This window comes from Trachurus japonicus, chromosome 4, assembly GCF_045865225.1.
Source record: "Trachurus japonicus isolate A0001 chromosome 4, Traja_1.0".
NCBI classification, from domain to species: domain Eukaryota; kingdom Metazoa; phylum Chordata; class Actinopteri; order Carangiformes; family Carangidae; genus Trachurus; species Trachurus japonicus.
The window spans coordinates 2,533,653-2,560,863 of record NC_140910.1 but is presented as its reverse complement, the minus strand read 5'-3'; the positions used below and the strand labels follow the sequence as shown (position 1 = coordinate 2,560,863).

The 27,211-nt window shown below is 41.3% G+C and overlaps 2 protein-coding genes across 3 annotated transcripts; both read left to right on the top strand.

Moving 5' to 3' along the window:
* Positions 1-1,663: 1,663 nt before the first annotated feature.
* rpl36 (ribosomal protein L36) lies at positions 1,664-4,520 on the top strand. Its single transcript, XM_085773366.1, has 4 exons — positions 1,664-1,695; positions 2,447-2,541; positions 3,643-3,777; positions 4,398-4,520. Exons 2-4 carry the CDS (start codon positions 2,449-2,451, stop codon positions 4,485-4,487), a joined length of 318 nt encoding a protein of 105 aa, XP_085629492.1. The 5' UTR covers positions 1,664-1,695; positions 2,447-2,448; the 3' UTR covers positions 4,488-4,520.
* Positions 4,521-9,474: 4,954 nt separating this feature from the next.
* On the top strand, positions 9,475-27,087 carry pde6d (phosphodiesterase 6D, cGMP-specific, rod, delta). Of its 2 annotated transcripts, none has more exons than XR_015035685.1 (6): positions 9,475-9,737; positions 18,271-18,359; positions 18,725-18,850; positions 24,737-24,842; positions 25,537-25,682; positions 25,822-27,087. XR_015035685.1 is itself a non-coding variant. In XM_085773365.1 (6 exons), the coding sequence occupies exons 1-5, from the start codon at positions 9,688-9,690 to the stop codon at positions 25,616-25,618; spliced, it is 453 nt and encodes a 150-aa protein (XP_085629491.1). In that variant the 5' UTR covers positions 9,475-9,687; the 3' UTR covers positions 25,619-25,665; positions 25,822-26,034. The 2 variants fall into 2 exon arrangements, 1 of the variants encoding a protein (XP_085629491.1); XM_085773365.1 differs by having other exon boundaries at positions 25,537-25,665; positions 25,822-26,034.
* Positions 27,088-27,211: the final 124 nt, after the last annotated feature.

Genomic DNA, 27,211 nt, shown 5'->3' with positions numbered 1-27,211 from the left:
TCATGCCTCCTTCTGCTGATATATTTACATCCACAAATATTTTTTGATCATTGATTGTGTCTCATCTCCAATTACAGCATTACATCACTAGGAGGAAAACCTCTCTCATCTGTAACTCTGATTACACCATAACATCCTTAACACACGGTGTATTGTTTATAACATTCTAACCAATACAGGATGTTTGGCTTCCAAACAAAGACACAACAAACTCTATAGTAGCCTACAAATCACGCTATGCAAGACAGATATTTTAATGTCGGGCAGAATTTAACATGACACTGCATGGTCATGCTGCACACAACTGTAGATCTTTAACTTATTATAAACTAGCTGTTGCTCTCATTAGCTGCTTTAATGTGTCGGTCGCAAGTTTGTTGTCACTAGGGATAAACTCAGAGAGATGTAATCTCTTCAGAAACGAGCTTGTGGGCTTAATAATGACCAAGCAGATGGCCCATACAGATGGTCGGTACTCCTCTGGTTCATCGTCTATTATGGTGCTGACTGAGGTTTGATATCAGACTGAGTTATCATGGTTACTTAACAGATTTCAACCCCCAAATGTTTTGTGACTGCACCTTGTGATGCTATCACAGTGAGTCCACAGACATAGATAGAACCACCCACCAAAGTGACTGACAGCACACACACACACACACACACACACACACACACACACACACACACACACACACACACACACATTAAAATTCACTGGGTGAAAACTAACAAAACCAGTTTGCTGGGGCTGATAAAACACACGTGTTGTCAGATTGATTCAGTTTCAGTTTCAGTTTATTTGAAAGGGACAATGCACATTAATAAACATTGTATAAAAAACACGCATGTAAATGCACTCGAATTATCTTTAAAAGCTAGTTTTCATTGATTGTCCCTTTGCCAGTTTGTATAAGGCAACCTTTAAAAAGAACAACAATGGAATAAAATATTGTACCACATAGGGTAGAACACAAACACATACTAACTGTCCGTAAATACATAATAAATACACATTTGGACTACAACAAGGTGATGTGTGTCTAATACACATTTGGACAACAATTCACATTGGACAACAATATCAACATCAGTGCTCACATCTTTGGGTGTCTACAAGCCAGTTCTTAACATTTGCTTGGAATGAGTGATATGATGGAGATTCTCTGATCGATTGTGGCGCTGTCCCATTGATGTGATGCTTTGAATGAGAATACAGTCTGGCTGAAAGTGGTGTTCCTGTTGATGTATTTGTTTCCTGAATTTGTTGTGCATTGTGTGGTTGCAGGTGTTATACTTGCTGCAAACAAGTATATCAAGTATAGCAAGTATAGCCCTAAAGGCTGCAAGGTGTTGAGCTCTCAAGAGCCACCGTAATATGTACAGTAATATAGATCCTGTCTGTCCATGCATTTTAGAGTAAAACAGCCAATGATTTGCAGTTATCACATTAGGTTTGTTTCTGTGGCTCTCACTATCATTTAGTTTCGAGAAAGAATGTGCCACATAACTTTTAAGATATCAGAAAATAAAAGCTGGGATCCTTGCGCCCCATTGAGCAGCAGTACCTCCTCCACGCCTGCAGGGGGCTCCGCCGCACAGACGTCACAGCAGCGACTTCCGGGTCAAACCTCCTATTACGCCGCTTCGCCCCCTCCACAGTCCTTCCGGCTTGACCGCCATCACAGACAGCAGGTAGGATTACAATGTTGATAACTATGTACCAAAACTCATGTCTAATCTTCGCCATCCGTCCACGGACTTTCAATAAATTGATCCTATCGCAGTCTAGTGACTTCACTGAACGTCTGTGATCAATATTGTGGCGCTGCAACTCACAAAACATGAATATTTGTGGCCGCGGCGGCGACGAACTAGCGTCTCTGTTGATTTAGCATTTAATACAGCGGCAACCGGGTTTCCCCTGGAGTCTGGGCGAGCTACCAATAAACAGCTCAAACGGTATTTATTTGTCTAATGTAAAGAGAAAACGGAGTTCCCGTCGCTGTAAAGTTAAATACAGTATGTAGCTCAGTCATAGCAGGACAGTAAACAGTCAGTGAATCCTCCGGCACATGTCTGGTCTGAGTATTAAAACAATTTACAGCCTGTAACCACCAGTACCGACTGTGATATTACTGGAGCCAGGCTAGCAAACTTAAGTTATTAATCTCACGTTATCAGTGGTGGGTGGCCAACGAGTATTTCTCACAATGAACACAAGTCACACGTTGAAATGGAAATATTCTGTACTGCTCCACACAACCGCTGCACCGTGTCTCAGTTACTTGAAGCTGTTGTTGGACTGTGCTGTTGACGGGGATGGAGTCTGAATGTGTCTGATAACCTGTGAGGAGATGTGCCATCATTGTCAGTTTGCCACTCTGCACCAGACCAAGGAGGCAATTGACAACTGTTAACACTTCTGTTTGTGTGTTTTCTGCAGGCATGGCTATTCGCTACCCTATGGCCGTTGGCCTTAACAAAGGCCACCCAGTTACCAAGAACGTAACTGCCCCAAAACACAGCCGCCGACGTGGGGTGAGTACCTGCTGCTGCTGCACTGTGGGGTGGGTTGGAGCTGAAGAAGCGTGATATGAAGTTCAGCAAATTGTACAACATAAACTTCATCCTAGGGGTGGGTGATATGGCAAAAATATCATATCACGGCTTTTTAAACATGAAGTCACGATTTCGATTTCATCACGATCTTAAATCGAAAAAAGGAAATTTAGGCCAAAGAACCTTTCTGCATAGATTTTAATCTAAATAGTTGCAGTTTTGCCAACATGTGCAAACAACGTAAACATAGTAAAAGGTAAACAACAACACTCTGATAAAGTGCACTCTTGAACATAAAAGGTAGCTTTCAATAAACATGAAAGTAAAATATCAATGAAGACATTACTGTTTGTTTTATTCAACACAGTTATTTTAACAGGATTTTAAGTGTATCAAAACACTAAATAGCTAATTGAAAAGGGTCAAATAAAGTAGCTGTTATCTCTTTTAGCAAACTTTGCAAATGTCCTTTGTTTGCGCTTTGCAGCATAGAACTGCAATTTATAGAATGTGCCCCAGACGATCCTACAATCTCTGCAGTTTGGCAGATCGTCTACACGCTCTAATCCTTCACGATCTAATATCGCCATATCGCCCACCCCTACTTCATCCTAGTTCTCATAGGAACTGACATATTCTATTACTACACTTCAGAGGTTAATGCAAGCCACTGTTCACTCACTAGCTTCTACAGTAGGAACTGGTAGGATGAGATGGGACAGTGAGAGCTGAGTTAGACCAACACTGCGGATTGTTATATAGCAACATGAACTAGTTTTATTACATGATGAGGAATCCTGGCAGAGCTACTTTTAAAGCCCCTTTTCTCAAAAGTAAAACAATGTAAAGCTGTGTAATCACAGCTCTGGTGGATGGCAAAAGTCCAGATAATTTATAATGTAATATTAATGTGTATGTCACATTGATCATAAGTGTCAAAGTTATGACTAGATGTTTACGATGATGTCCATCTCTTGTCCAGAATTGCAATTCCTATAAAAGAGTTGAATGACCAGTATTTCAGATTACAGTGGAGCATTATATTGAAAGGTTGTGTAATGATGTTTCTCTCCTGTGCAGCGTCTGACCAAACACAGCAAGTTTGTGCGGGATATGATCCGCGAAGTGTGTGGTTTCGCCCCATACGAGAGGCGAGCCATGGAGCTGCTGAAAGTGTCCAAGGACAAGAGAGCTCTCAAGTTCATCAAGAAGAGGGTGAGTTTGTGTTGTCTGTTAAAGTGCATGGCAGGAAATGTTGGTACTAGGGCTGCAACTAATGATTATTTTCATTATCGATTAATCTGTTGATTATTTAAACCATTAATCGATCAGTTGTCTGGTCAATAAAATGTTAAAAAATGTAGAAAAATGTCAGTGTTTCCCAAACCACAAGATGACATCCACAAACCAAAGAGATATTCAGTTTATTGTCATAAAGAAACAAAGAAACCAGAAATATTTACATTTAAGAAGCTGAATTAAAAAACAAATTCTTAAAAAAGCAGCTCTAGTTGGTACCACCTGAAGCGAGTGCTGAACAGCTACTGTAGAGTTTCCCTCTGTGGGAGAGGAAAGTAGACACATTCACATAGGCACAGTTTCCATGATTGTGACATACACTGAACCACATACAGCTTGTAGAATCTAATGCAGTGTCTTACTTTAGTATTTAGAGTTGTAGCTGTCAGATATTGTAGCATGTCATTCATGCTGAAGGTTTATTCCCTTGTTGCACTTGTGTCACCTGCCTTTGTTGGATGATAAGGTGCATCACACTGACACCACAACTCGGTGCTGAAGCCTGTCAGTCTAACGGTGCTGTCCTTCTTCCACAGATTGGCACTCACATTCGCGCCAAGAGAAAGAGAGAGGAGCTGAGCAACGTGCTGGCTGCCATGAGAAAGGCTGCTGCCAAGAAGGACTAATATGTCACTTAATAAACGTTTGCTAGAGTAAAACATTTGCCGTGTCTCCTGCTTCGTTTTTGCTCATTTGTCAGCAGGCGTTCTTGGTTCTGATGCTGTCCAGCAGACAGATCCACCTCAGCTCTGCTCTACGTTGAGGATGTTGTGATTTCTCTTGGAATAATAGGACATGGTTCAAAAAATGTAATAACCAACATGGTGCACTGTAATATGTGTGAAATATAAGTTTACACTAGGCACCTTCTATTGGGAGCAGTATTCAGGATTGTATTTGACTGCTTCTGGTCACTGCAGAGCCTGTTGTTGATCCCTAGATATGATGAAGTATTGTTCGAGTCAGAGTTATGGGTAGATCAGAATCTGCACTAGCATTAGCTTAGCCTGCTGTGATGGAGCAGATGAATTGATAACAATGTCAAGAAATGACAGTGATGAGTTGATGCACTCAAATGTGACCCTCTGACCTGGTTTAACAATAGGCTGGTTAATGTTGTGTATAGATGAGACTAATCACAGTAAACAAATGGCTGGGGTAGTTATTTTTTACATCATTCCTCTGTGAGGTTTCAGGTCTGAGAATCCCTGTTCCCCTAAAGACAGAACCTCTGCAGATGAAGCTGACAGTACATATGATAGGACGCCCCAGTCAGTAGCAGAGCCTTTTAAATCATTTGTGTGAAGTTTGAAAGTCCTTACCGCAGGAAAAAAAAACATGGGATATATAAATGATCATGTGTAAAGAATGGGTTATTAAAACTTAGGAACATTTTCTTTGTTGACCAGTGCAAAGTCTAGAGAAATTACCTATAATTTATTAGGACCAAAGCTGGTGTGTGAGTGAACCAGTTCCAAAGAGGTGACACTAATTGAGGAATGCCGGTCCACATTTTGTATAAGCTTCATGTTCAGCCTTGTCTTGAGTTATTTTTAATTAATAAGTACCGGTAATTAATAAGTTTGTGTACTAAACTAATGAATTTCCTTCCATAGTTCCTGTGCCCACCAGGGTTATTAACATTAACTAGGAATGGAAAAATACTGAAATAAAAATAAAAAACAGTTTTTTAGTTCATTTGTGATATCTGACTGAATGAATCTTCAAAATCAATAAAATTGTGATCAGTATATTAAGTATTACCACACCAAAAATAAAAACATAAAACTATGTTGGCACAAATGATATTCTTAAACACAAGTTCCAAATAATCAACTCAAATTTGTATTTCTGCATGTTTAGTTGTTTTTCTTTCAATTTCATATGCACTATTACTAAATGTTATTGCTGGCAGAGCAGTCACAACAACTCCATCACATTTATTTATTTATTTATTTTTTGGAAAACTGGAGGATCATCAGTGATGTTTCTAACAACTACAGACCTGACTGTAGATGATTACCTTAACTGTCCAGTAGAGGGAGTCCCTACTGCTTTAACTGACTATGTTCTGTACAGTAGGGTGACCAGTGCAGATGTCCACAAAGCTGAAACAAGTTTGTTGTAACCATGTCAAACTACAGGTGCTGATAAACTCAACCTATCTCCTCCATCTTTGTGCCCTCACAATTATCCAATCCAATCATACTTTCTACCTTTGGCCTCCCAGAAACTGACAATGAACAGTGAAATAGTGTTGTTTAATGCTGCTTACTTTGTTCATCACACCTCCAGTTACCACCAACCAGGTAGTTTTAACCATACAATGACTAACAAGATAGACTAATATCAATTATTGAGGCTGTTGATAATCTATATTTATCTTGATTTAACGAGAAGACCAAAGACCTTTGACCAACAAAGTTTATTAAGTTTGTCCTTCAGTCCTTCAAGTCAATGTTTGCACCAGACTTGAAGGTGTCCCCTAAAGGTGTTATGGAGACATGGTGTCCACAAGAAGGGACATGCTGAAAACAATATGTCTCTGTCTCTGGCAGTCGCCTAAAAATACCCAATGAAAGGACAGGAGAGAGGACGGAGGCTCGAGTGGACTGAAAAAAGTCAAAGACAATGAAGGCAAAGGACGATGATGATGATGATGATAAATGATTATTCCAGGAGTACCAGACCGTCCACTGTTACATCATTTTCATGTTGTTTTCTGTTCTGTTTTATCTTTGAATTACATCATTTGTGACCTTTTGAAACGCTCCATATTCTGCAGCCTCGGTGCACGGGGACTGGTGGAAGAAGACGTGAACATTTTATTTATTCATCAGTAAGAGAAATCTTTCACTTTTGTGATGAATTCAGCAGAAAATTGTTACTAAAGTGTTACTGTCTCATCGGCTCCAGACTCGGTTGTTTGGTCAACCACCCTGGCCACCACCTTGAACATCAGGGTCCTGGTAGTGGGTTTATCTGTTGACCACCCCCTGGCAGGCCGACGTCAGCTTCATCATCAAGTTGTCCACCGACTTCCACTCTGTGATCTGTTTGACACCTGCTCTTGGTTCCCACTTGGCTGACCCCCCCTGACACCATGCCCGGCTTCCAGCTGGCAGCCTCTGCTGACCCACGGCCAGACCTCCCAGATCATCTTTGCTGAAGCCCGGCCAGCTCTCCAGTGAACAGCCTCCAGCTTTGCCCTTGGATGGTGTGTCCTTCCTGTGGGCTGCATCAACCTGCAGCTGAACCCTCTGGTACCAGCTGCCTTCCTGGACCCCCGGCCCCACCAACTCTACCTCTGCCATGATACGATGCCCTCTGGTGCAGTTCTAGCTTCTATTCTCTCCGTCCCTTGTGCCACTGCAGCAGTAGGATTAGAGGAGTACTGTATTTGTTTTTGTTTTTCCCAACCTTTATTGCTCTACCCTGAATAGCCTCACCTGTGTCATGTTGCCCTCCCGTCACCAGACTCCTTTCCTGCTCCTTTCCATCTTCATTAATTATCATCTCTGAACCTCGCTGCCTTCAGGAGTGTCTGCATTTCTGCTCCTGACAGACACACACTGTCACAGGCTTGGGTCTTTTAACATCAAACACCCTCATCCAGGCGACCCAGCCACATTTATGTTTATTTTTAAATAAAGATTTGATTTGACTATCATTCTGAGGAAATTGGGCTGAAGATTCAATCTTGTTTTTATTGCTGTTAGCGAGGCTTTTACGTGACAGGCCGCCTTGTGTGTTAATGTACATGTGCAGTCGAAAAAAACTTGTTTTATACGTCATTGAACACCTAATGAACAACTGCAGTGCTGGAAAAAACAAGCTTGCCAGAAACATTGTGTCACATTTAAAGGTTTTTCATCTCGTGTTTGTTCCAAATCACATTTTAACTGATAATGGAAAGCTTCCATGGAAAGCTTCCATTATCAGATAAGATTATTTAACAATGTGGTGGGAGTAAACGTACCCACCCAGCTGCATGTGGCACAGAAATCAACATTGTTCCCCTGGTTTTCTATACAGTCCTGTATTTATTTATTTATTTATTTATTTATTTATTTATTTATTTATTTATTTATTTATTTATTACCTGTCTGTTAGACAGAGGAGTAAATATAGACCAAATGGATGGATTAAGTGTCAGTGTGCATTAAGAATGAAGGAGTAATTGCTCTGTATGCAATTTTTCTCCAAATGATGCCACTTTGAAATGTTTTTTTTTTTTTTTACATCAAGGATAGAAGTTACTTTATCTGGTCTATTAATGGAACAGCTTTAATGTTATGTGGGGTATGTAAAGGTGGTTGGATGCAAAAGGATGCAGCCTACTCATTAGTCACATTCTGACATCCTAAAGACTGATTCAGGCCATTTATTGAAAATGAAATCACTAAACACTCAGGCTTCTGTCTTAGTTTGCTGTTGTTGAACTTTTTCTTTAACTCATTTGTTTTTACAATGAGTTTTTTGGGGTTAGGGTTAGGGCACTTGAAAAGAAACACAGTGATGTCAGAGTACTGCAGGTGATATCATGCACCCAAACAATATGGTAGAAGCTGATGATCACAGAAGAGCAAACATTTACTGAAAAATTATTAAATGAAAATAAAAATACAATTGATTTCTTAATAGTTATTACTGTACTCAGTGAGCACTTTAGGGACGTCACACTAACACTGGGTATTTCTTCCTCTGCTCTCAAAAAGCCTCCGATCTTCTCATCTTCTCGTAGATCCACCAGATGCTGTGACTCTGCTCCATGTTCATGTGATTGCATCATTATAATTTGTGGTGCTGCTGCATATCTGTCTGTCAGCTGCACATTCAGGCTGTCAAGCTCCTGTTCTACCACATGATCCCAAAGGTGTTTTCTGAATTCAGGTCTGGAGACTGGGGAGGTCACCGAAGTTCACTGAACTGATTAATGAGACCACTTTCAGACGTCTTTAGATGGTGAGCTGAGGGGATGGACTATGACTATGAGATCAGACCATGACTGGTTATTAGGACCCAAAGTGATCTGTCCGGTGTTGGAGACTCTTTGTCCTCTGCAGCTTCAGGTTCAAGAGGGGAACTTGATGTGGTCTTCTAGTGGGTGTTGTTCATTTTTATCCCCTTTTCTCACTATAGTTTGTCCCAAAATCCCAGGAGATCTTCAGTTTCAGTTTTCAGATGTTCTGTGAACACAACCTGAAAATAACATCTCTGAAGGATTTTATGAATTGCACTGCTGCCACACGATTGGGTGATTAGATAACTGTGTGCATGTTTAGCTACCTAATTAAATGCACAGAGTGTGTCTTATCCTCCAATGTATGTGATTGGCTGTTCCAGACTAGTACTATGGTTCAAGAAAAGTAACTCAAGCAGTAAGTTGTGTGGAAGAAAGTGTAGGCTACGTGTGTACGTAAATGAGAAAAGAGGTGGTAGGCACGGACCTGACCGCTGTGGCCCCAATCACTCTCCTTCACTGTATGAGTGGCGTTGCCCCTGGTGACGCGTCTCCAGCTTGTTTAGTCCCGCCCACGCTTCTCATTCTCGGCCTGTGATTGGCTACAAGGAGTGGCCCCGCGCCTCTAACTGGCTCGGTCCGTTGTCAGTTAGTTAGCTGGGTATATTTAGCTGATTACATTATCGGATCAGGTTTAACCTGCAGTCCAGCAATATAGAGAGAAGTTATAGTTTATGTAATTTTCCGGCCAACACTATTTGCGGTGTAGTTAGCTAACAAGTTAGCCCACCACCAGCAGCAGCTTTGTCGTTTTTAGCGGAGCCTGGGTTTTCTGTGAGGACCGAAAACCGACGATTTGTGAAATGTCTTCAGACGAAGACAGGGCCAAGGAAATTTTGAAGGGCTTCAAACTGTATCCTTTCTGCTGTTTGCTCCGCGGTGGTCTGCGGAGGTGAGACTCACAGTGATGTGCTGAGTGTCTGTCCCGGAGGACGCTGGATAACATCACCTAACATTAGCAAGATGGTAGTAACGTTAACATCTTCTGACTGTTGTTGTTGCTGCTGTACACTGAGCTTAGCTGCTGCGGCTAACCCGTCTGTCCCTCCCCGGCCGGTAAAGTCCGCTATAGACATGATATGTTTCTTTATCTGACGTGACTAAATGAAGTGGTGTGTTCGGTGCTGGCTGGTTAACCTCTGAGTGGAGGCCTGAGAGCTGAAAGAAGTGGCCTTGCCCCGGGCTAACCTGCCCGGCTGTTGGCTAGCGGTCCACTGTGGCAGCTGTAACGATGAATATCCTATTTAGCAGCAGTGACAGGCGATGGAGATAAGGTGGAGATGGACCCGAGGACCGGTTGTTGTTTTGTTAAAGTTTTTTTCCCCTTTCCTTTTCCTTTTTAAGAAGTTATCTAGTAGCTGAAAGTGTAATGCAAAGATGTTACTTGTGTAGCTTGTGTGGGGTCGGATAGTTTAGGTGTAGCAGAAGTTGTCAGATCCAGGTGCGTCCTTGTCCTGTCTCCTGTCTTGTCTGGAAGTGATGGCAGACCTCATTACAAACCACTGAGTGTCTCACCTAATACACACATCACTATCGATTACTGCTGTTGTCACTGTTAGAGCTGTGCTGATGTTGGCAATTAATTCACAGTCCTCAAGAGTCTGCCCATCAGACCTGAACCAGGGTTTATCTTTAATATCTGTGCATTCACCCCACACACACACACATAAAGTAGGTTAGGTGCTGTCAGTGGTTTGTTTTGTTTTGACACTCACTGGTGTTTGATGGTATACAGAGCAGAGGAGATGCTCAAAGCACGAGAAGAGAGAGAGAGAGAGGAGTATGGCATATAATATGATCCTAGGCTGGCACCAGACCTGTGATGTTATCTATACCCCTGTCTGGCTCCTGTTTGACAGTGGTGTTGGTTTGTTGATATTCTTCCCTGTTACTGCTCTTTGTTCACATTGTAGCAGTAATTTGTTCTCTCAACACTCTGACTCATCTGGTCATGTTTGACTCACAGTGCATTGCTTAGGATACATCATCTGCATCAATCATTCCCTTCAGTTGTGTGTTGATTTAAGCCTTGTCGAGCATATTCAAAAGGAGCATAACAATCGAATAGAGAATTGTTTTTTTGCATTTATGTGAATTTGGCACAATTCACGTTTTAATCAGTAAAGTGCAGGCAACCAAATACTCTGTTTTCTACACCTGTCCTGTAACTGATCTGTGCCGCATTTCTCCAAAACTGTCTAAGGTGAAGTAGTTAATCATCATTTCATCACAGTCGTCCTGTTAGAAGGTGATGGTCTGCAATCATCTGAACCTAAGGTGGTTTTGGGAAACAGAGTCCTGAGCAGATCTGGTGGGACAGTGGCAGACACCATGCAGTCGACTACTGAGTGTGTAGAATGACTTGATGTGTGTAGTAGAGTAAAGCAGCTGTGTTGTTGTCAGGCAAATCCAATCAAGCCAAGTACTTAAAACAGTACCATTGTACCCCCTAGTCGATGTTAATAGTTGTACCATTATCCTAGTGGGACTTATGGATTACTATGTTGTTGTAAAGAGCTAAACAGAAAAGCACATAACAGAAAAATGTGTAGGTCAATACCAGAGTAAGTTATTCTAGCCACAAGGTCAGAACTTCTTCTTAAGCATCACTGTATATGTGATGAGGGAATGACTGGGCGTTGCGTCTCTGCAAAATGGTAGAAACAAACAACAACTAAAAAAAATAAAAATGAAAAATTTACTGCCAAGCCTCATAAGATGACATCCATCTTTGGAACAAATCCTGTCATTGATGAATGTTGTGTATTGTCAAGAGTTGGCAGCAGAGACCCAGCCTGACAGTGAATCAATGATGTGGAGATTGCAGAGGCCCACAGCTTGGAGAGATCCTTTCTGCACGGTCACATGGATCCACCAGGGTTTGCACGTCATATATTTCATCATGCATTCTTTCTAAAACTTATAAACATACGTGCCAACACGCACTGACTGAAGTGTGTGTGTGTGTGTGTGTGAACACATCTGTGCATGCACACAGCTCATGAAGACAGTGTCCTTGTCCGTTTTGGCGGACATATCCGGCTCTTTAAGCTGATTCACCTGAGCCGAGCAGGAAAGCAGGAGGATGATACAGAGAGCGGGTGGATCTATTGATAGTTCTAAACCTCCATCACACCCGAACACAATATCATTTTACCTCAGTTCAGTTTTGAGTCGACCTCTGCCTTGTTGTGATCCAGTAGAATTCAGACAGACGGTCATGTCAAGGGAAAATATAACCCTAACGTGAGCTTATGGAGTTGGCTTATTAACTCCATTTCTTGTGTCATTGTAGCCTGTTGAAGTTAATAGAAGTTCCCACAATGTGTGCCATTGTGTTCCCAATGCTACTTTAAGTCCCATGATTTTTTTTCTAATTGCCATTAATCCGGGAAAATTGTGGTTTAGTCCTTGCAGAATAGAATAATTTTACTAATGCGAAATGTAGCATATATAGAACAGTGCAAGTTGATGCTTTCTGTTATTGCTGGACTTTGACTTCATGTGACCATGTTGGACTGAATTATCCTCAGTAATACCTTGTAGAAAAAGCAGCATGGTATACTCACTACAACAGGCCTGGATCTTTTCAGCCCGCTGATACACGACTACACTTAAGCTAAAACTACACTTCTTCTAGTTAAGTTACTTAACAGGGTTTGAAATGAGCCTCCTCTAACTATCCCAGTCTGTTGAAGAGTGAGATGAGAGTGTTTGTGTATATGTTTCTTGGTGAGGACAGGCTTCTTCCTGTTGTGTGGTATTACCTAAATCCATGATTTAGTGGAACAGGGATTTACTACCTTCTGTCCATACAGCCTTATTAAAGCCAACACAGAGGCTGAACTGCATTATCATTTCCTTTTTTTCTCCCGTCGACTGTTGTGGTAACATCATTAACCTCTGCTATCCAAAATCCTTATGAAGAAGATAAAAAAAAATAGCATTTGTGGAAATCTGTCAGTTCCAAAGCAAAAATAACATCCAGTCTGCTCTCGATGAACCTGCCTCACTTTGTTGGTGGGAGTTTGAGATCCTCATAAAAGCTGCAGCACCTGCTGCTGTCAGTCACGGGAGGTTTGTGTAAGAAAACTGTCATTCTGAGATGGATGAAGAAAAATAACTTGCTTTATTAAAGACAGAGAAACAGTGCGCAGTGTAAAAAGGCATCAAAACAAAAGATGTTTTTACAAAAATATCTGAACCCACAAATCCATCTATTACTGCAACAGTGAAAAAACATATGGATGTTGCCTTGAATTTTAAAAAACATTAAGATTTTTGATTTGTTATTGAAAATGACAGCAGAACAGGTGAGAGTAAGACTGGTTTGCCCCATGAAGCAGATTCACTGGGTTACCCAACTCTTCCAACCTGCAACATGGACTGAATTAGACAGTTAAGTATTTTACTCAACAGTGCTCTTCAGATCACGCTGTGAACACACCTGTTCCACTGCATCCTCTGGTGAATGAATGAATATTTCATTTAACAATACATTTGAAAAAAACGTTCACCAGATGGTTCTCATGCTTTATTCTCTGTAGATTAAAGGCAGAGCACGAACTCCTCGGGGTTCCAGTCTGATGTTGATATGATGTGTTGAAGGACAAAGGAAACTTTCTGAAGCCTGTGTGTGTTTGTCTGTTAACTGGTTAATTATAGACAGTTAGGACATTAATGAATGGCAGTTATTTCATTATTTATCAAATGAAAACATTTTTCTCGGTCTATCTGGTCATTCGCATTCGTAATCCCTTTTGGAAAAACTAACCGAGTTGAAAAATCTGAATGAATGAGTTTGTGAGTAAACAGTTGCAGCCCAGCGTGGGGCAAAGGTTAAGCCAGACACAGACCTGTGAAGGTGACGGCGAGGTCAGAAGCAGTTGAAATGTGGATGCAGTGTGTGTGTCTGTAAAGGTGATTACACTGCTGTGTGTTCCTGTCTGTATTGGCAGGCTCAGGCTCTTTTTAAAAAAAAAAATCTTATGCAAAAGGACGACATTGTAAATGTAGCTACACATTACAGCTGGTGCTACAATATGACAGAACAATAGAGCTCTTTGAAAACCACAGGCATTGCATATTAATGAATGAATACATGAATTGATGATTTATTTATTCTGCTGAGTTGCTGAAATATTGATTGAATAGAAAACTTGTATCTGTTCAACAGGTGTGTTGTGGGGCTGTTGTTGAATTGGGGCAAGGAAGCTCCCTTTACTTTAAGCCATTAGTGTGTCTTTAAAAATAAATACAGACTAAACAGTGACAGCAGCATTTCACTGGGGGCTCATTAACTCCTTTGTATATGTGTGTGTGTGTGTGTGTGTGTGTGTGTGTGTGTGTGTTCTGACAGAATCGTGCAGGCACCCTGGTGATTTACACGCACACAACCTGCAGGCGGCCCAGGGGAGGCCGTTGTACAACCTTGTATGGCGTTGTTGAAGCCTCCTTTGTGTAGTTTGTGAATAAGTGATTTTGGGATAGAAATGGAAAGAAAACTCAAACATGATCAGATGACAACAGTGTGTGATCATGGGCATTCATTCTTAAAGTTTCCCACTTCTTTTTAGGGCCGCCGTCATAATGGACATCCCATTAAAACAATACACACTGTTTTTATACAGAGACACATGCGCAGAGATTAGAGTAGCCCACCTGGTGAAAGAGCATCAATGAGTAGGACACTGCAGTCTGGCCCGGATTATTCTGGAAGGTGTGGAGGAGGATGATGATGTAGGAGATTGGATTTAGTTAGACTTGAGAGGATTAGAGAAATCATTCAACTCAGCACACTTTACTAAAAAGCCAGAGGACGAGGTGGGGGAAGGTGGACGAGGTGCAGCCTCGCTGTCGGCTTCAATATTTATGGCATGTGTTTCATATTTTACTGATCTCCACTCTAAGCAGATATAGATACTTTCTTTAAAGGTCCCATATTTTATACTTCTCCTATGTTTTATTTGAAGGTTGTATATCCATAAAAAGATATAGGCTACCGGTATTTGTGGTTTTAAGGACAAAAAACCTGGCCAGTGAGCCAATCAAAAGAAAGGGTGCTCTGATTCTTTCCTCTGATTGGCTGACCTTTTTGAGTGATAAAAAGTATATAAGTATAGTTCAACAGTATAGCAGATTTCAGGTAAAACACACTCTGCTATGTTGAATGGTGGGTCCTGCTGGGCAGAGCTTTGGGTATGGCTGAGAGTAGTGACTGCTTTGTTGTGACATCGCAAAGTTACAGAAGTCCTGACGGCTGGTTTTAAGGCTCAGTTTCTGAATACAGGCTGTGTGCATTTGTCTGTACACTGAGGCTTTGATACTTTCACAGTTTTAATCAAGAGCCTATACCTGATCTATAATGACAGAAGACATGACTATATATCTGTATGTAATATGGGTCCTTTAACCTATTCTGTGTCTTCTTGTTTCCCTTTTCTTGGATGCTGACATGGACATGAAGAGACCCGTGTGTTTTCAGTCAGTAGCTGGTTATGTGAGGTGTTAGGTGGTGAGGGGTTTCACAGATGGTGTGGAGTTGAGTGTCTGTGACATTAAGTAGTATCTGAAGGTGACAGGATGCTGAGAGGGGGATCTTCTGGAACAAAGGGCTGTGGGTCAGTGAGTCTGTACTGGTGTCCGTCCGCCTGATATCCAAAGACTAAATTAGCCAACTTCAGGTGGTGTCGCTTTGCACTGCTGTCTTCCACCGTGTCCTCATTCTACCGTGGGAAGTCGGCCTTTTTTTAGACCTTTCACATGCTTTAATGAACTTCATGAATTAACTAATTAAATTAATTAACAAACAAATGAGTGACACAGTGATAACAGGCTGACCCGAAGGGTTTGGTCTCATTGTTAGTGCAGTACTGCATGACGTTTTGTTCCCAGTCAGGCCCAGAGACAATCTGTTTGATACCTCAGAACAACAATATAGCGTGAAGAGTGAGAAGTATTTTAGTTGTTTTTGTTTTTCTTCTTTTTTTGTTACCTCTACTAAATAAACCTATCCCTTTATACCTGGATAATATGATATGTAGGCTGGTCTCTCTGTAGGACAACACATAGGCTATCGTCTTTTGTGGCACATTTTACATTTATCAAAAAATGTGAAGCTATATTGCACTTTATTTCTATTTCGATAATATTTTATTTAATTGTTGTGCCCTAATGATCAACATGTCAATTTGGAATCACAGAGCATCAAATCCTTAACGACGCCTTTCACTTCTTTGGTATAATGTACATTATACATCCTCAGGTTGAATCTGTTTCAGGTGTAGTTTTACTCTCTGCTCTACATCTTCAGACAGAAAGTGAGGACATTGACAGCTGGTAAATATGAGCCAGGCTGTAATGTGCAGTGGAGTCACTGATCTGGGTCCTCACAGGCTCTGAGATTGACAGCTGCATTGTGTTAACAGTGATTGTGGAGGTCAGGAACAGCTGACCCTCTGACAGACTGATGGGACAGCTATAGCATTCAGCATCGTCCACACAAAAGGCTTCTTCACTTTCCTCTTCCTCCCATACACACTGCCGTCTTTAGGTTACAAGCTATCTACTGGTTCACAGTATTTCTTCTCATTCATCCTTAGCTGAAGCTTTTACATGAGTTTATAAAGCAAAATATAATTTGATGGAAGTTTGACTGATTAAGTGCTAATAGTGGACCTTTGTCAAAAGGAAACTGTTGTGTTGGAATTACAATAATATCAGAGTCACAATCTGGTTATCAAATGGATAAAAGTAAACATAGTATAGGAAGAAAAGAAACTGCAGGCCAGATAGCTTTGGTATAAATCTAAATATGTAACATTAGCTAAAATATTTACAATAATGATGTGAAGGAACAAAATGAATTTAATTTGAATGAAGTGTGTTCTTGTGCATGGTTTGATCTGCTCAGCTTCCAGTCAGATGTCCAGTTATGTTTCCAGATGTGACCATTCATACATTATACATTGACAACAGTGACAAGAAAATACTTCCTTTAAAGCAGAAGTAAGCGGAATGTTTGTGTTAATATAAGTCTTAAATAGTTGTATCTTCCGACAGCAATCACTTATATAGAGTGTTTGGTCCGAAACACGGGTCTGTCAGTCACTCTGCTCTGCTGTAAGCCGAGGAGAAAACTTTTATTTTATTTCCTTGTATCCTACAACCTTTATCCAATGAGGAGAGAGAACGGCATGAAGGGCTGTGTGTGCAGCCAAGGGATGCACGTGAATGTGGTGATGTAGGGACGAGGACCAATAGATCCATGATGAGGGCGGGGGCTGTTAAATCCATCGGCTGACAAGAAGTTAGCCAAAACAACCAGATTGCTTACTTCTGCTTTTAAGCGGCAGAAACTTCAAGCTGCCACCTGCCTCAACCAATTGGTGAGAGAGGTGGAGAAATACATTTCTGAAATTTGTTCTTGCTCTGTCCCAGTTAACTGTTTGTATATCAGTCTGTACCGTATATTTGAACTTATCACTCATCTGCACAGTCAGTCAGTTGCTCCTTCAGGCTAATACAGCTGTGCAGCTGCCAAACAGCTGTGACAGCTCCACAGTCTGTGGTTTGAGCTTGTTCAAGAACAGGAGCTCTGTTGGCTGTTGGGTGAAGGTGTCAGCCGTGGAATGACAGAAGGAAATTCAAGGAATATAGAAATTACACCAGGTTTGGCTTGAGAGAGGAACGTTTGTGAACCTGCTGCAGGAGTGGAGGCGGTAACACTTTATAATAAGAACACACTATAAGCATACTGTAAGTTAAGCATTCATAAATACTGAATTCTTCATTTATAACGCATGAACACTTATCAGTATATAGTTTATAAATACAGTTAGTGCTTATCAGTGATGAGTAAAACATTTTATCTGTGTATAAACTACATACTAATGAGTATTCATGTGTTATAAATGATGAATTCAGTATTTAAAGCTTAACTAATGCTTAATAATGTGTAGTTATAAAGTGTTACCGCGGAGGCTGCTGTATCACCTGCTGGATCAGACAAGAATAAAACATCCATGGTCAGGGTGCAAAAAACATCTAATACAATTCTATTGGCAGATCTTGTAATTCTGAAGTGAGATTTTGGAGGGAATGGACACGTGTGTGTATTTATTATCTACAAATTATGTGATTTTTTTCCTTTTATATCTGCACAACACAAGTCCCCTCACATCTGTGGAGTAGGACTTTAATCCTGGCACGTCTCCTGAGCTGATTAAAAAACAGTTCCTTTACTTGTAGTTTTTAAACATGTGCATAACTGCATGTTGAGAATGTGTGGGTGTTGTTCTGTATGTGTTGTTCACAGATTGTTTAAATTGATTAGTCTTTTCCTCTGTGGAGTGTTTGTTTTGGATGTTCACTTAACTCTGAACCAGAAACTGGATGAACCTCCGAGATGCAGAAACAGGCAAAGTGCTGTGGCAGGGAACTGAGGACCTCTCTGTACCAGGAGTAGAACATGAAGGTAAGCTCACGCACACACACACACACACACACACACACACACACACACACACACACACACACACACACACACTGATCACTGGTTTTAATGTGGTGGCTCACTCTGCTCTACAGTAGAGTAAAGTTCTGGAAAGAAAAGACAAGTGTACTTTAAAAGTGAGGTACTTGTATATGAGCTGGTTTGAGATGTGATCTGAGATGATTTTGTGGTCATCTTTAAATTCTCACACAATGCACCTGAGCTAATATAACACACACTGTGATTAGCTTTAATGCCTTTATTAAACAGTCACAGTGGAAGTGGAGAAAGTAGCGATTAGAAAGTCTTGAACTCCATTGTTAATTATCCTCCCTCTCTCTCTGCAGCTCGCGTTCCCAAGAAGATCCTCAAGTGTAAAGCAGTGTCCAGAGAACTGAACTTCTCCTCCTCAGAGAAACTGGAGAAATTCAGGCTGGAGCAGAAAGTCTTCTTCAAAGGACAGTGTCTAGAAGGTAAAGAGTCCCAACAGTGGACACAAACCTGTTTCAACCGCCAGACACAAGTTGATTGTTCCCATAAGCATGATGTACACTTCTGCCAAAAGCTACAGCAATGTCAATGTCAATTTTATTTATATAGCACATTTCATATGACGAGTCGGAGCATAAACTCTGTGCTTTAAGATAAAAGCAAGATGGCAGTACATGTAAAGTGCATATCAAAATGAAAGGCAATATGTCAAAAACAAATAAACAAACAAAATACTAATTAATAGCTTGTGAGAACAGATATGTTTTTAGTCTACATTTAAAGGAAGATATTGTTGGAGAACAGACAAAGAGTTCAACAGCATCAGAGCATGATAACTAAAAGCACCATGAGCTGATTTTGAATATATGTGAGGTATATTGAGGATATCAATTCTATACTTAACTGGGAGCAATGGAGAGAATTTAAACTGGAGTGATGTGTTTGTACCTTTTTGTCCTCGTTACAACTCTGGCTGCAGCATTTTGAAAAAGTTGGAGTTTGTTGAGTGCTTGATTTGTAAATCTGGAGAAAAGAGCATTACAGTGATCTAAACGACTAGAAAGGAATGCGTGAACCAATTTTTCTGAGTCTGTACAGATAAAAGTGATCTAACTTTAGATTTGTTCTCTAAATGATAAAAGCAGTCTTAGAAATGCAAGAATGCACCATCAAAAACAAGGAAGATGAAGACGGCTCAACGCTGTGGGGCCTGGTTTGATTGTCTAAAGCACATGGAGTTAGGGCATGTCTAAATCAGCTGGTTATTAATCCACTACTGCATAAAATGTGGTAGCCCAATCAAAAGCCAGGTGTGCCTGCACCTTGACAAATTTCTACTATAGATGTTGACTGCATCCCCCATATTCCTGCATAATAAAATAGCAACATATGAAAACAGTTAAAACACTTGGTAGGAATGGCAAGATATAAATTCTTAATTAAAGAAAATCAAATGACTTCTGCTTTAATGAATAATTAAAAAGAAAAACATCAATATCAAACTAAACATAATTGTTGCCATGTCATACCATATCAAATATTCTCATACAATGTGTTATGCACTTGTATCTTTAGTATAGATGTAGATACTCAGGCCAGCTTTATTATATTGAGGTGTTTCCTGTCTGGTTAAAACTGTCTCTTAGAGAGACACTGATCGTTACCTAACAAGGCATTAGTTTGGTGTACATGTATTTTATTCAGCATTTAGCTTTCACATATTTTACACCTACACCTACATTCTCCGCTGCTCACACCATATCTCGCTACGAGTACACTAAAATATCTCAAACAGATTAGTTGAACTGGGATGTAATATGGAACATATTTTAGTTTTTTCTAACCTTTTGCTACAAAACTTTAGCGGCCACAATTACAAAATTTTAATGAATCGACTTGGCAGCAAAAATCTGTTGATCTGGAGTTTACCAGGCTGCAGCTGAAGTGATGACCCAGTTGGTAAAGTCCTGCATGTATCTGAGGGAGGTGACTTTCTTTGTACTATATATTATTCTCTTTCAAAAAAGACTTTATATCTAATGATGATCCCTAATGTTAATCAACAAATCATAAATGGTCATTGATTATAATCCCACTGGTAGCTCTGTACGACATCCCAGAGCTGAGTGGTTGTTTGTGTGTGTGACAGACTGCTAACATGTCCAGGGTCACAGCTGTGACCGGCTCCAGCCCTGAAGGGATAAGTGGTGTGGATAGACGGGTGGTGTCGATTGCTCATGCTTTTGCAAATGTTAAGACGATATTTGACCCGTGTGCTCATTAATGTAGTGACTTATTATTTGTAGTATTTTATTAATACAAAATCTAATTGACGTAACATGTGCACACATTCACTCCAGTCAGCTGACTGTAATAAGCTGCTTGTTGTGTGTTGGAGCTGTGACCATAGAGTGGAACAGACAGACAGGCAGACAGACAGACAGACAGGTTTCCTATCCTGCTGCTTTTTATGGTGGTCAATAGAAACATTTGGACAGAAAGAGTGAGGAGGGTCTGACTGTGATGAAGACGGAGCAGAGGAGTGTAATCTTTGGAGGAGAGAATACATCTCTTCAGTGCTCCTACTCCCCTGATCATATCAGCTAGGATGATGAGACTATGGCTCAGATTGCACAACCCTAATAGATAATGGATGAAAGATTTGAAGTCACTTTTTGCCTCTAAAAAGTGACTTCAATCTCAACATTATGAGTGCTCGTGATTTTTCTGTATTTAGTTTTTAAACTCAACATTACTATTATCTAGAAACAGGAGAAACATTTTCATTGGTTCCCCAGCTCATGTGTCTCAGCTCAGCAGCAGAGAAGCTGCTACATCACTTCACTTTTTTTCCACAACAAGAGCTGCTCTCAGCACTTAACATCTGATTAATTCTAATAATAATAATAATAATTCTAATTCTAATGTGTATATATTTATATTTCGTCTTATTTATTGTTTTGTCTTAAAGCAGAAGTAAGTGGAATGTTTGTGTTAATATAAGTCTTAAATAGTTATATCTTCCTACGGCAATCACTTATATAGAGTGTTTGGTCTGAAACACGGGTCTGTCAGTCACTCTGCTCTGCTGTAAGCCGAGGAGAAAACTTTCCTTGTATCCTACAACCTTTATCCAATGAGGAGAGAGAACGGCATAAAGGGGCGGTCCTCTCTGTGTGTGCAGCCAAGGGATGCGCGTGAATGTGGTGACGTAGGGACGAGGGCGGGGACTGCTAACTCCATCGGCTGACAAGAAGTTAGCCAAAACGACCGGATCGCTTACTTCTGCTTTAATCATACTCTATTACAAATACTGTTGTATTTTTTACTCCTATTGCTATCTATTATTTATTATCTGTCCTACACATTTCTTTGCTGTTGTCTGCTGCTGCAACCCTGTAAATTTCCCCATTGTGGGACCAATAAAGGATTGTCTTATCTCTTTGCGCACCTTCAACAACTATGAATATTTAATCAGTCAAATTAAAACATAAACTTCATCCAAACGAGTTATTGTCTAATTAAATATACAGTATGAATGATGATGATGATGATAATAATCAAACAAAATGTGATGGAAAAATGGCTCTAATAATGTCTTTGTTCATCATCTGGGATGTGAAGACAGGATCTGTCCATAATATACAGTCAGGGTGGGAAAGTCAAAGTAATACTGCAGTATCTGTTTCCATCACAGTTAGATTCTGCCTCTGCGTTGCCCAGGTTACTGTGAGACACAGGGTCCCTGAGTGTCAGTCTTTAATGAAGCCTCTTATGAGCGACTTGATTGGCCGATACCATGGCCAGCACTTTGCCATCAGCATTAAGCAGACGTTTGGTCCCTAAAATCCCTCAGTAGCTGTAACACCCCCTCCCCGCCTCGCTGTTAATATTCGGTCGCACACCTGCTGCATCATGAACAGACGACTCAGTCAGCTGTGTGTCTGTGTGTGTTGTCAGTGTTGTGACTCCAGTGTTTGAGGCGCTGTCTCTGGGGCCCCTGCTGTACAGAGGTGAGGTTACAGAGGGCCCCAGGGGACAACACATAGACCACACTTGCACAACATGTTTATGTTGGCGGCCTATGCCTGAGAAAACGACACGTGGTGTATGTGGGCCAGGACTAAAGGAACAGACACACAAAGCGGGGGTCCAGCTCGTCCTGGAAAACCTGGAAAATGGTTGACCAATTGGAATGGAAAACATATTGAAAATTAGAAAAAAAACCTCAAATGTCCTGGAAAATAATTTCAGCTACCAGAGCTTGATTTAACATTTTCAGACCCCGCTGAGGATTTATTTTGCAAAGAAATGCAACGTCTGCATCCCATCCCCCCGGTAAATATTTTTTGTACTATCAAATTAAGTTTTTCTTATCTCCAGTTTTACGTGATCTAAACTTCTCCAAAGCATGAATGGGACGGGGGATGTATTAGTGTATGGCGTGATAACGTGTGTGTCAGACTGTAGCAGCTGAAAATGACCTGGAAAAGTCCTGGAAAATGATTTTGAGAAAAGATTGGGAACCCTGACAGAGGCTAAAACCAAATGAAACCATATGTTGTAAAGGAAGCCAGGTTTGGAATATGAGGAGCATCAGTGGTGTAAATGTGGATATGGATGAACAATGAACCAAACAGAAATGTGCTGCAGACAGAGAGAAAACATAGACTGTCTAAGGCTGAGCCCTCACATCATCCATAGCTATTCTGTCACTGCCATCCCATGGCATCACCAAATCTGGTTCAAATCCAGCTGGTTCAAAAACTGGACAAAGATGTTGGACATGTGCGCCACTGAGACTTTGGTTAATTTGTTAGTTGCGAGCATAAGCTCAGAGCGTCTATAGGAGCCACATCTGTTTATTTATTCTCCTTCATAAGCACAGGTGTAGTCAAGTGATGCATGTAGTGGAAGGTCATGTGGTTTTTACCACTCCTTCTGTTTTCCAGCATCACATCACAACCTCTTTCTTTGGCATTGATCCAGTTATGTTGTGTAATAATTTTCAACTATTACATGGGAACATTGAATAGAATAGAACAGAAAAATCTTTATTGTCCAATTAGGGTCACCATCTCAAAATGGCAAAATGCCCCCGTTTAGGAGCATTTTGCCATTTTGAGATGGTGCAAGTAAATTTTTCACCTACTTGCGCATGTGCAGTTCATTTTCTATTTTTCTGTTTACGCTGGTCGGTGAAACGTGAAATAGGCGACTCAAAGAATCTGTCATTACAGGTGTCAGGCCAGTGTTTGATGATCATGAATGAAAAGGTGAATAATGAGAGAAATGTGAATATTTGCTTTGCAAGTCAATTTACAGTGTGCCTCCCTACATTTTCTGCTTGCGCCCCTAAAATTTTTAATTAGGCACCACTGTGCTCCTAGTAAAAAAAAGTTACTCTGGAGCCCCGCTTTCAGCTCACCAAACAAAACTAAACTAAAAACCACAACAACGGTGCGCTGGATAAAATAAGTTAAAATAACAGAGGGGATTACAGTAGAGGGTAAGGGAAAGAGGTAGAGCAGTTCCATGGGTGTCTCTGGGTTGGTCACTTGAGGTTGAGTTGAGGATGTTGATGGCATTTGGGACAAAGGACTTTTTGAAAGCACCTTTGGTCAGGGGGACACAGAAGCGCCTTCAGGACTTTAGGAGCTGAGACTGGTTGGGGAGTGGGTGTGTTGTCTGCCAGACTGTTTCTGCCTTTCCTCCTCACCCTGTCAGTATAAAGCTGGTTCAGAGGCTTACCAACAATTTTGCTATACACAAATACAATTCTGTTTAGTTTGCATTTGCACTTGTGACTGAACCAGACAGGAAAATGAAACGTCAGGACACTCTCAGTGTGTGTGATGTACACAATTTCGAACATCACCCGAACTTGGACAAGAGCATGGACAGTTGAAGAGCGTCTCCTGCACCCAGTGCCTACAGGAGAGCAGGATCGTCGCTATAGCATCAAATAAATTCAATAAAAATATAGAAAATAAGAATACAATTTAGACAGGCCAATCAGATAAAAAATTATCTCCCATGGAGTTGGGAGGAGGAAATTAGCCGTAGTTTTTGTACCAGGTTGTGAGGTTGGACATGATGAACAGATCTCTGGAGCTTCTAGTGGTTATTAGAGGAGCTGCAGCCTTTGGTTCTTCAGTGCTGCTTCAGCGTTCAACCTCTGAGCAGCTCACTGTTGATAGAGAGCCGGTCTGAAGGCTGGGAGCACAGAGTCCAGGTGATCCACATCTGACTGGGCCGTGTCATAAGGCTCCTCTCACACCATAGCAACTCAAACACACACAGACTGGCTGATGATGTATCTTGTCGCTGTAACGCTGAACTCTTCACCTGTCTGTCTCCCTGTGCAGAATGGTTCTTCGAGTTTGGTTTCGTTATCCCCAACTCCACCAACACGTGGCAGTCTCTGATAGAAGCTGCTCCAGAGTCCCAGATGATGCCAGCCAACGTTTTAACGTGAGTCTGAATCAATGTTGTATCAACTTAGAAATACGTTTAAAAGAAAATCTTGGTTCATTACATCTTCAGTCAAGTGGACAGACAGACATCATAGATGCATTTTCTGCATCTGCTCTGATCGCTCTACATACTGTGTGTTTTGTGGTGCCCATTGCCATAATCCCTATAGTTTTAGGAGTAGGTTCGTTATCTTTAATTGTCGGTGCAAGCTATTTTTAGAACAGCGGAGCAGAGCCGCGAGCTGCTCATGAAGCTAATGGGAATTCTTGGTTTCCCTCATCAAACTCATCAATTCAACTCATTCGTTCCGTTATTATCTCATAGCGTGGTGAATGTGCAGGTCACGACTTGTCCACTAGAGCGTTTTGGAGTTGTTGGATTGTGTATTTGATGAGTTTGATGAGGGAAACCAAGAAATCCCATTAGCCTCCGTAGCGTAGCTCTGAGCAGCTCGCAGCTCAGCTCCGCCGTTCTAAAAATAGCTTGCACCGACAGCTAAAGGTAACGCACCTACTCCTAAAACTATAGGGATTATGGCAATGGGCTAATTTGCCAAAATGTTGAACTATCCGTTTAATAATGTTAAAGTGGTTTGTTTGGAGCCTGCCGGGTCAGTGAAGTCATCACGTTCCTGTTTACCTGATATCTGACAGTCCTGGCTCGGGAGCTGATGTGTGTCTTTGTCTTCCAGTGGTAACGTGATCATAGAGACCAAGTTCTACGACGACGACCTCCATGTCAGCACCTCCAGGGTACGACTCTTCTACGTCTGACCTCCGACCCACCACTCTACCTTCCAAAATGCTGACATCCTGCCAAGGTCTATAAATTACAGAGGTTAGCTACAATTTGCAGCAGTAAACAGTTCATCGCTGACTCTGGATCAGCACATTTGGGCGCAGCCCACAGTCAGTGAAGCGATCTTTGTGTTTTGGTTGTTCTCTTGTTTTTGTGTTGACCTGAAAACTTCTTCTAGACCTTGGGAGGAGAGGGAAGAGGAGGAGAGAAGACTCGATCATTCCCCCCGTTCCAAGATCATCTCTCTCTAAACCACCCCACACCCCCCACAACCCCACTCCCCCAGACTGTTCCATTGTAAATATATAACCACTGATCTCAAGTCAGCCAGGGAGCTACTCTCAAATGACACAATTTGTGCTTCTTCTTTTTTTTTCTTTTTTTTTTTAAATCTGCCCTCCCTCTTCAAGGTTGCATTTACTCAGGAACAGAACATTAGACGTGTAACCTTCTGTGATCTGATCTTCTTCTGTCTGTCTGAACATGGAAACACCGCTCCCCACGTCTCGTCCATTTAAACAGGAGCTGCACATCGGTGTCGAGGGAAGACACAGCTCGGTGTCTCCCCCGAGCGACGGTCAAGAAGTCTTAATTGTAAAGCGTTAGATAACAATTTCTTCCAGCTGCGTCCCACTCCAGAGGCTGCCGTCCCAGTCAAATGAAACGGATGTTGGGTCTGTCGTCAGAGGAATGGGAGTTGTGTGGATATATTTGGACATATCAACTCTGAAATTTCCACTTTGAAGAAGTGCCGAGGGCTTTGTGAACGCACTGTTAACGGTGGTCTCTGTGAGGCCAAGTATTGGAGCTGCTGATGTATCATTAATCCCCTGACGGTCACACCTCTGCAGGCAGCCTCTGAAGTGGGACACAGCTTCCTCCATACAAACCTCTCCTGACTTTAGAGTAGAGCTTCTCACTGTAGAGTGATGGAGGACCACCTGTCCGCCCAGACACCATACCTCTGGTTCAACTGGACTGCTTCTTGCCTGTATCGTTTGAAATGGGAAAAAACCCTGCACACTGTTGCCACGGTGACACGAGCCGGACAAGGACAGTGTCTGAGGGACATTGATCAGCAAACACAATAAGGTTGTAGTACATCCATGTATGTGCAGGTACTTGACTCACAGAAACTACTCGACGCTCACCTAAACCCTCACCAGGTGTCCACAGAGACACGCACCATTTCTTCTCAGTAGCTCACCTGTTAGTGATTTTATCCCCACTCGACCCAGATGTTAACAGCTGCTTTAGGTGTTTCACACAGCTCTCCTCGGTACATCCTGGCTAGATTTTTAACTCTGACTTCCGTCCAACTCACTGCATTTATGTCATTTGTTTTTTTGTTTTTTTTCCTTAGCTGCTAACTGAGCTGTGTAAAATAGACTTGTTTTAATATGAGAGGAGTAGTGGATTAAAGTCATCCAATGTTGTAATAACATCATGCTTGTTTGTGGTCTTTATTGCATCATTTTCAAACTAATATGAACTGAAGGCATATGTGGGTTGATTACAGTGACAAAAAAGTGTTGACATCTAACTATAGTAGTCTGTCTAGTCTGATC

Bases quoted from the DNA above. Each gene is read 5' to 3' on its own strand.
- pde6d (XM_085773365.1), top strand. From the start codon at position 9,688: ATGTCTTCAGACGAAGACAGGGCCAAGGAAATTTTGAAGGGCTTCAAA. The intron at 18,360-18,724 runs GTAAGCTCACGC...CTCTCTCTGCAG, and splicing joins ACCAGGAGTAGAACATGAAG to CTCGCGTTCCCAAGAAGATC. The intron at 24,843-25,536 runs GTGAGTCTGAAT...TTTGTCTTCCAG, and splicing joins ATGCCAGCCAACGTTTTAAC to TGGTAACGTGATCATAGAGA.
- rpl36 (XM_085773366.1), top strand. From the start codon at position 2,449: ATGGCTATTCGCTACCCTATGGCCGTTGGCCTTAACAAAGGCCACCCA. The intron at 2,542-3,642 runs GTGAGTACCTGC...TCTCCTGTGCAG, and splicing joins AACACAGCCGCCGACGTGGG to CGTCTGACCAAACACAGCAA. The intron at 3,778-4,397 runs GTGAGTTTGTGT...CTTCTTCCACAG, and splicing joins TCAAGTTCATCAAGAAGAGG to ATTGGCACTCACATTCGCGC.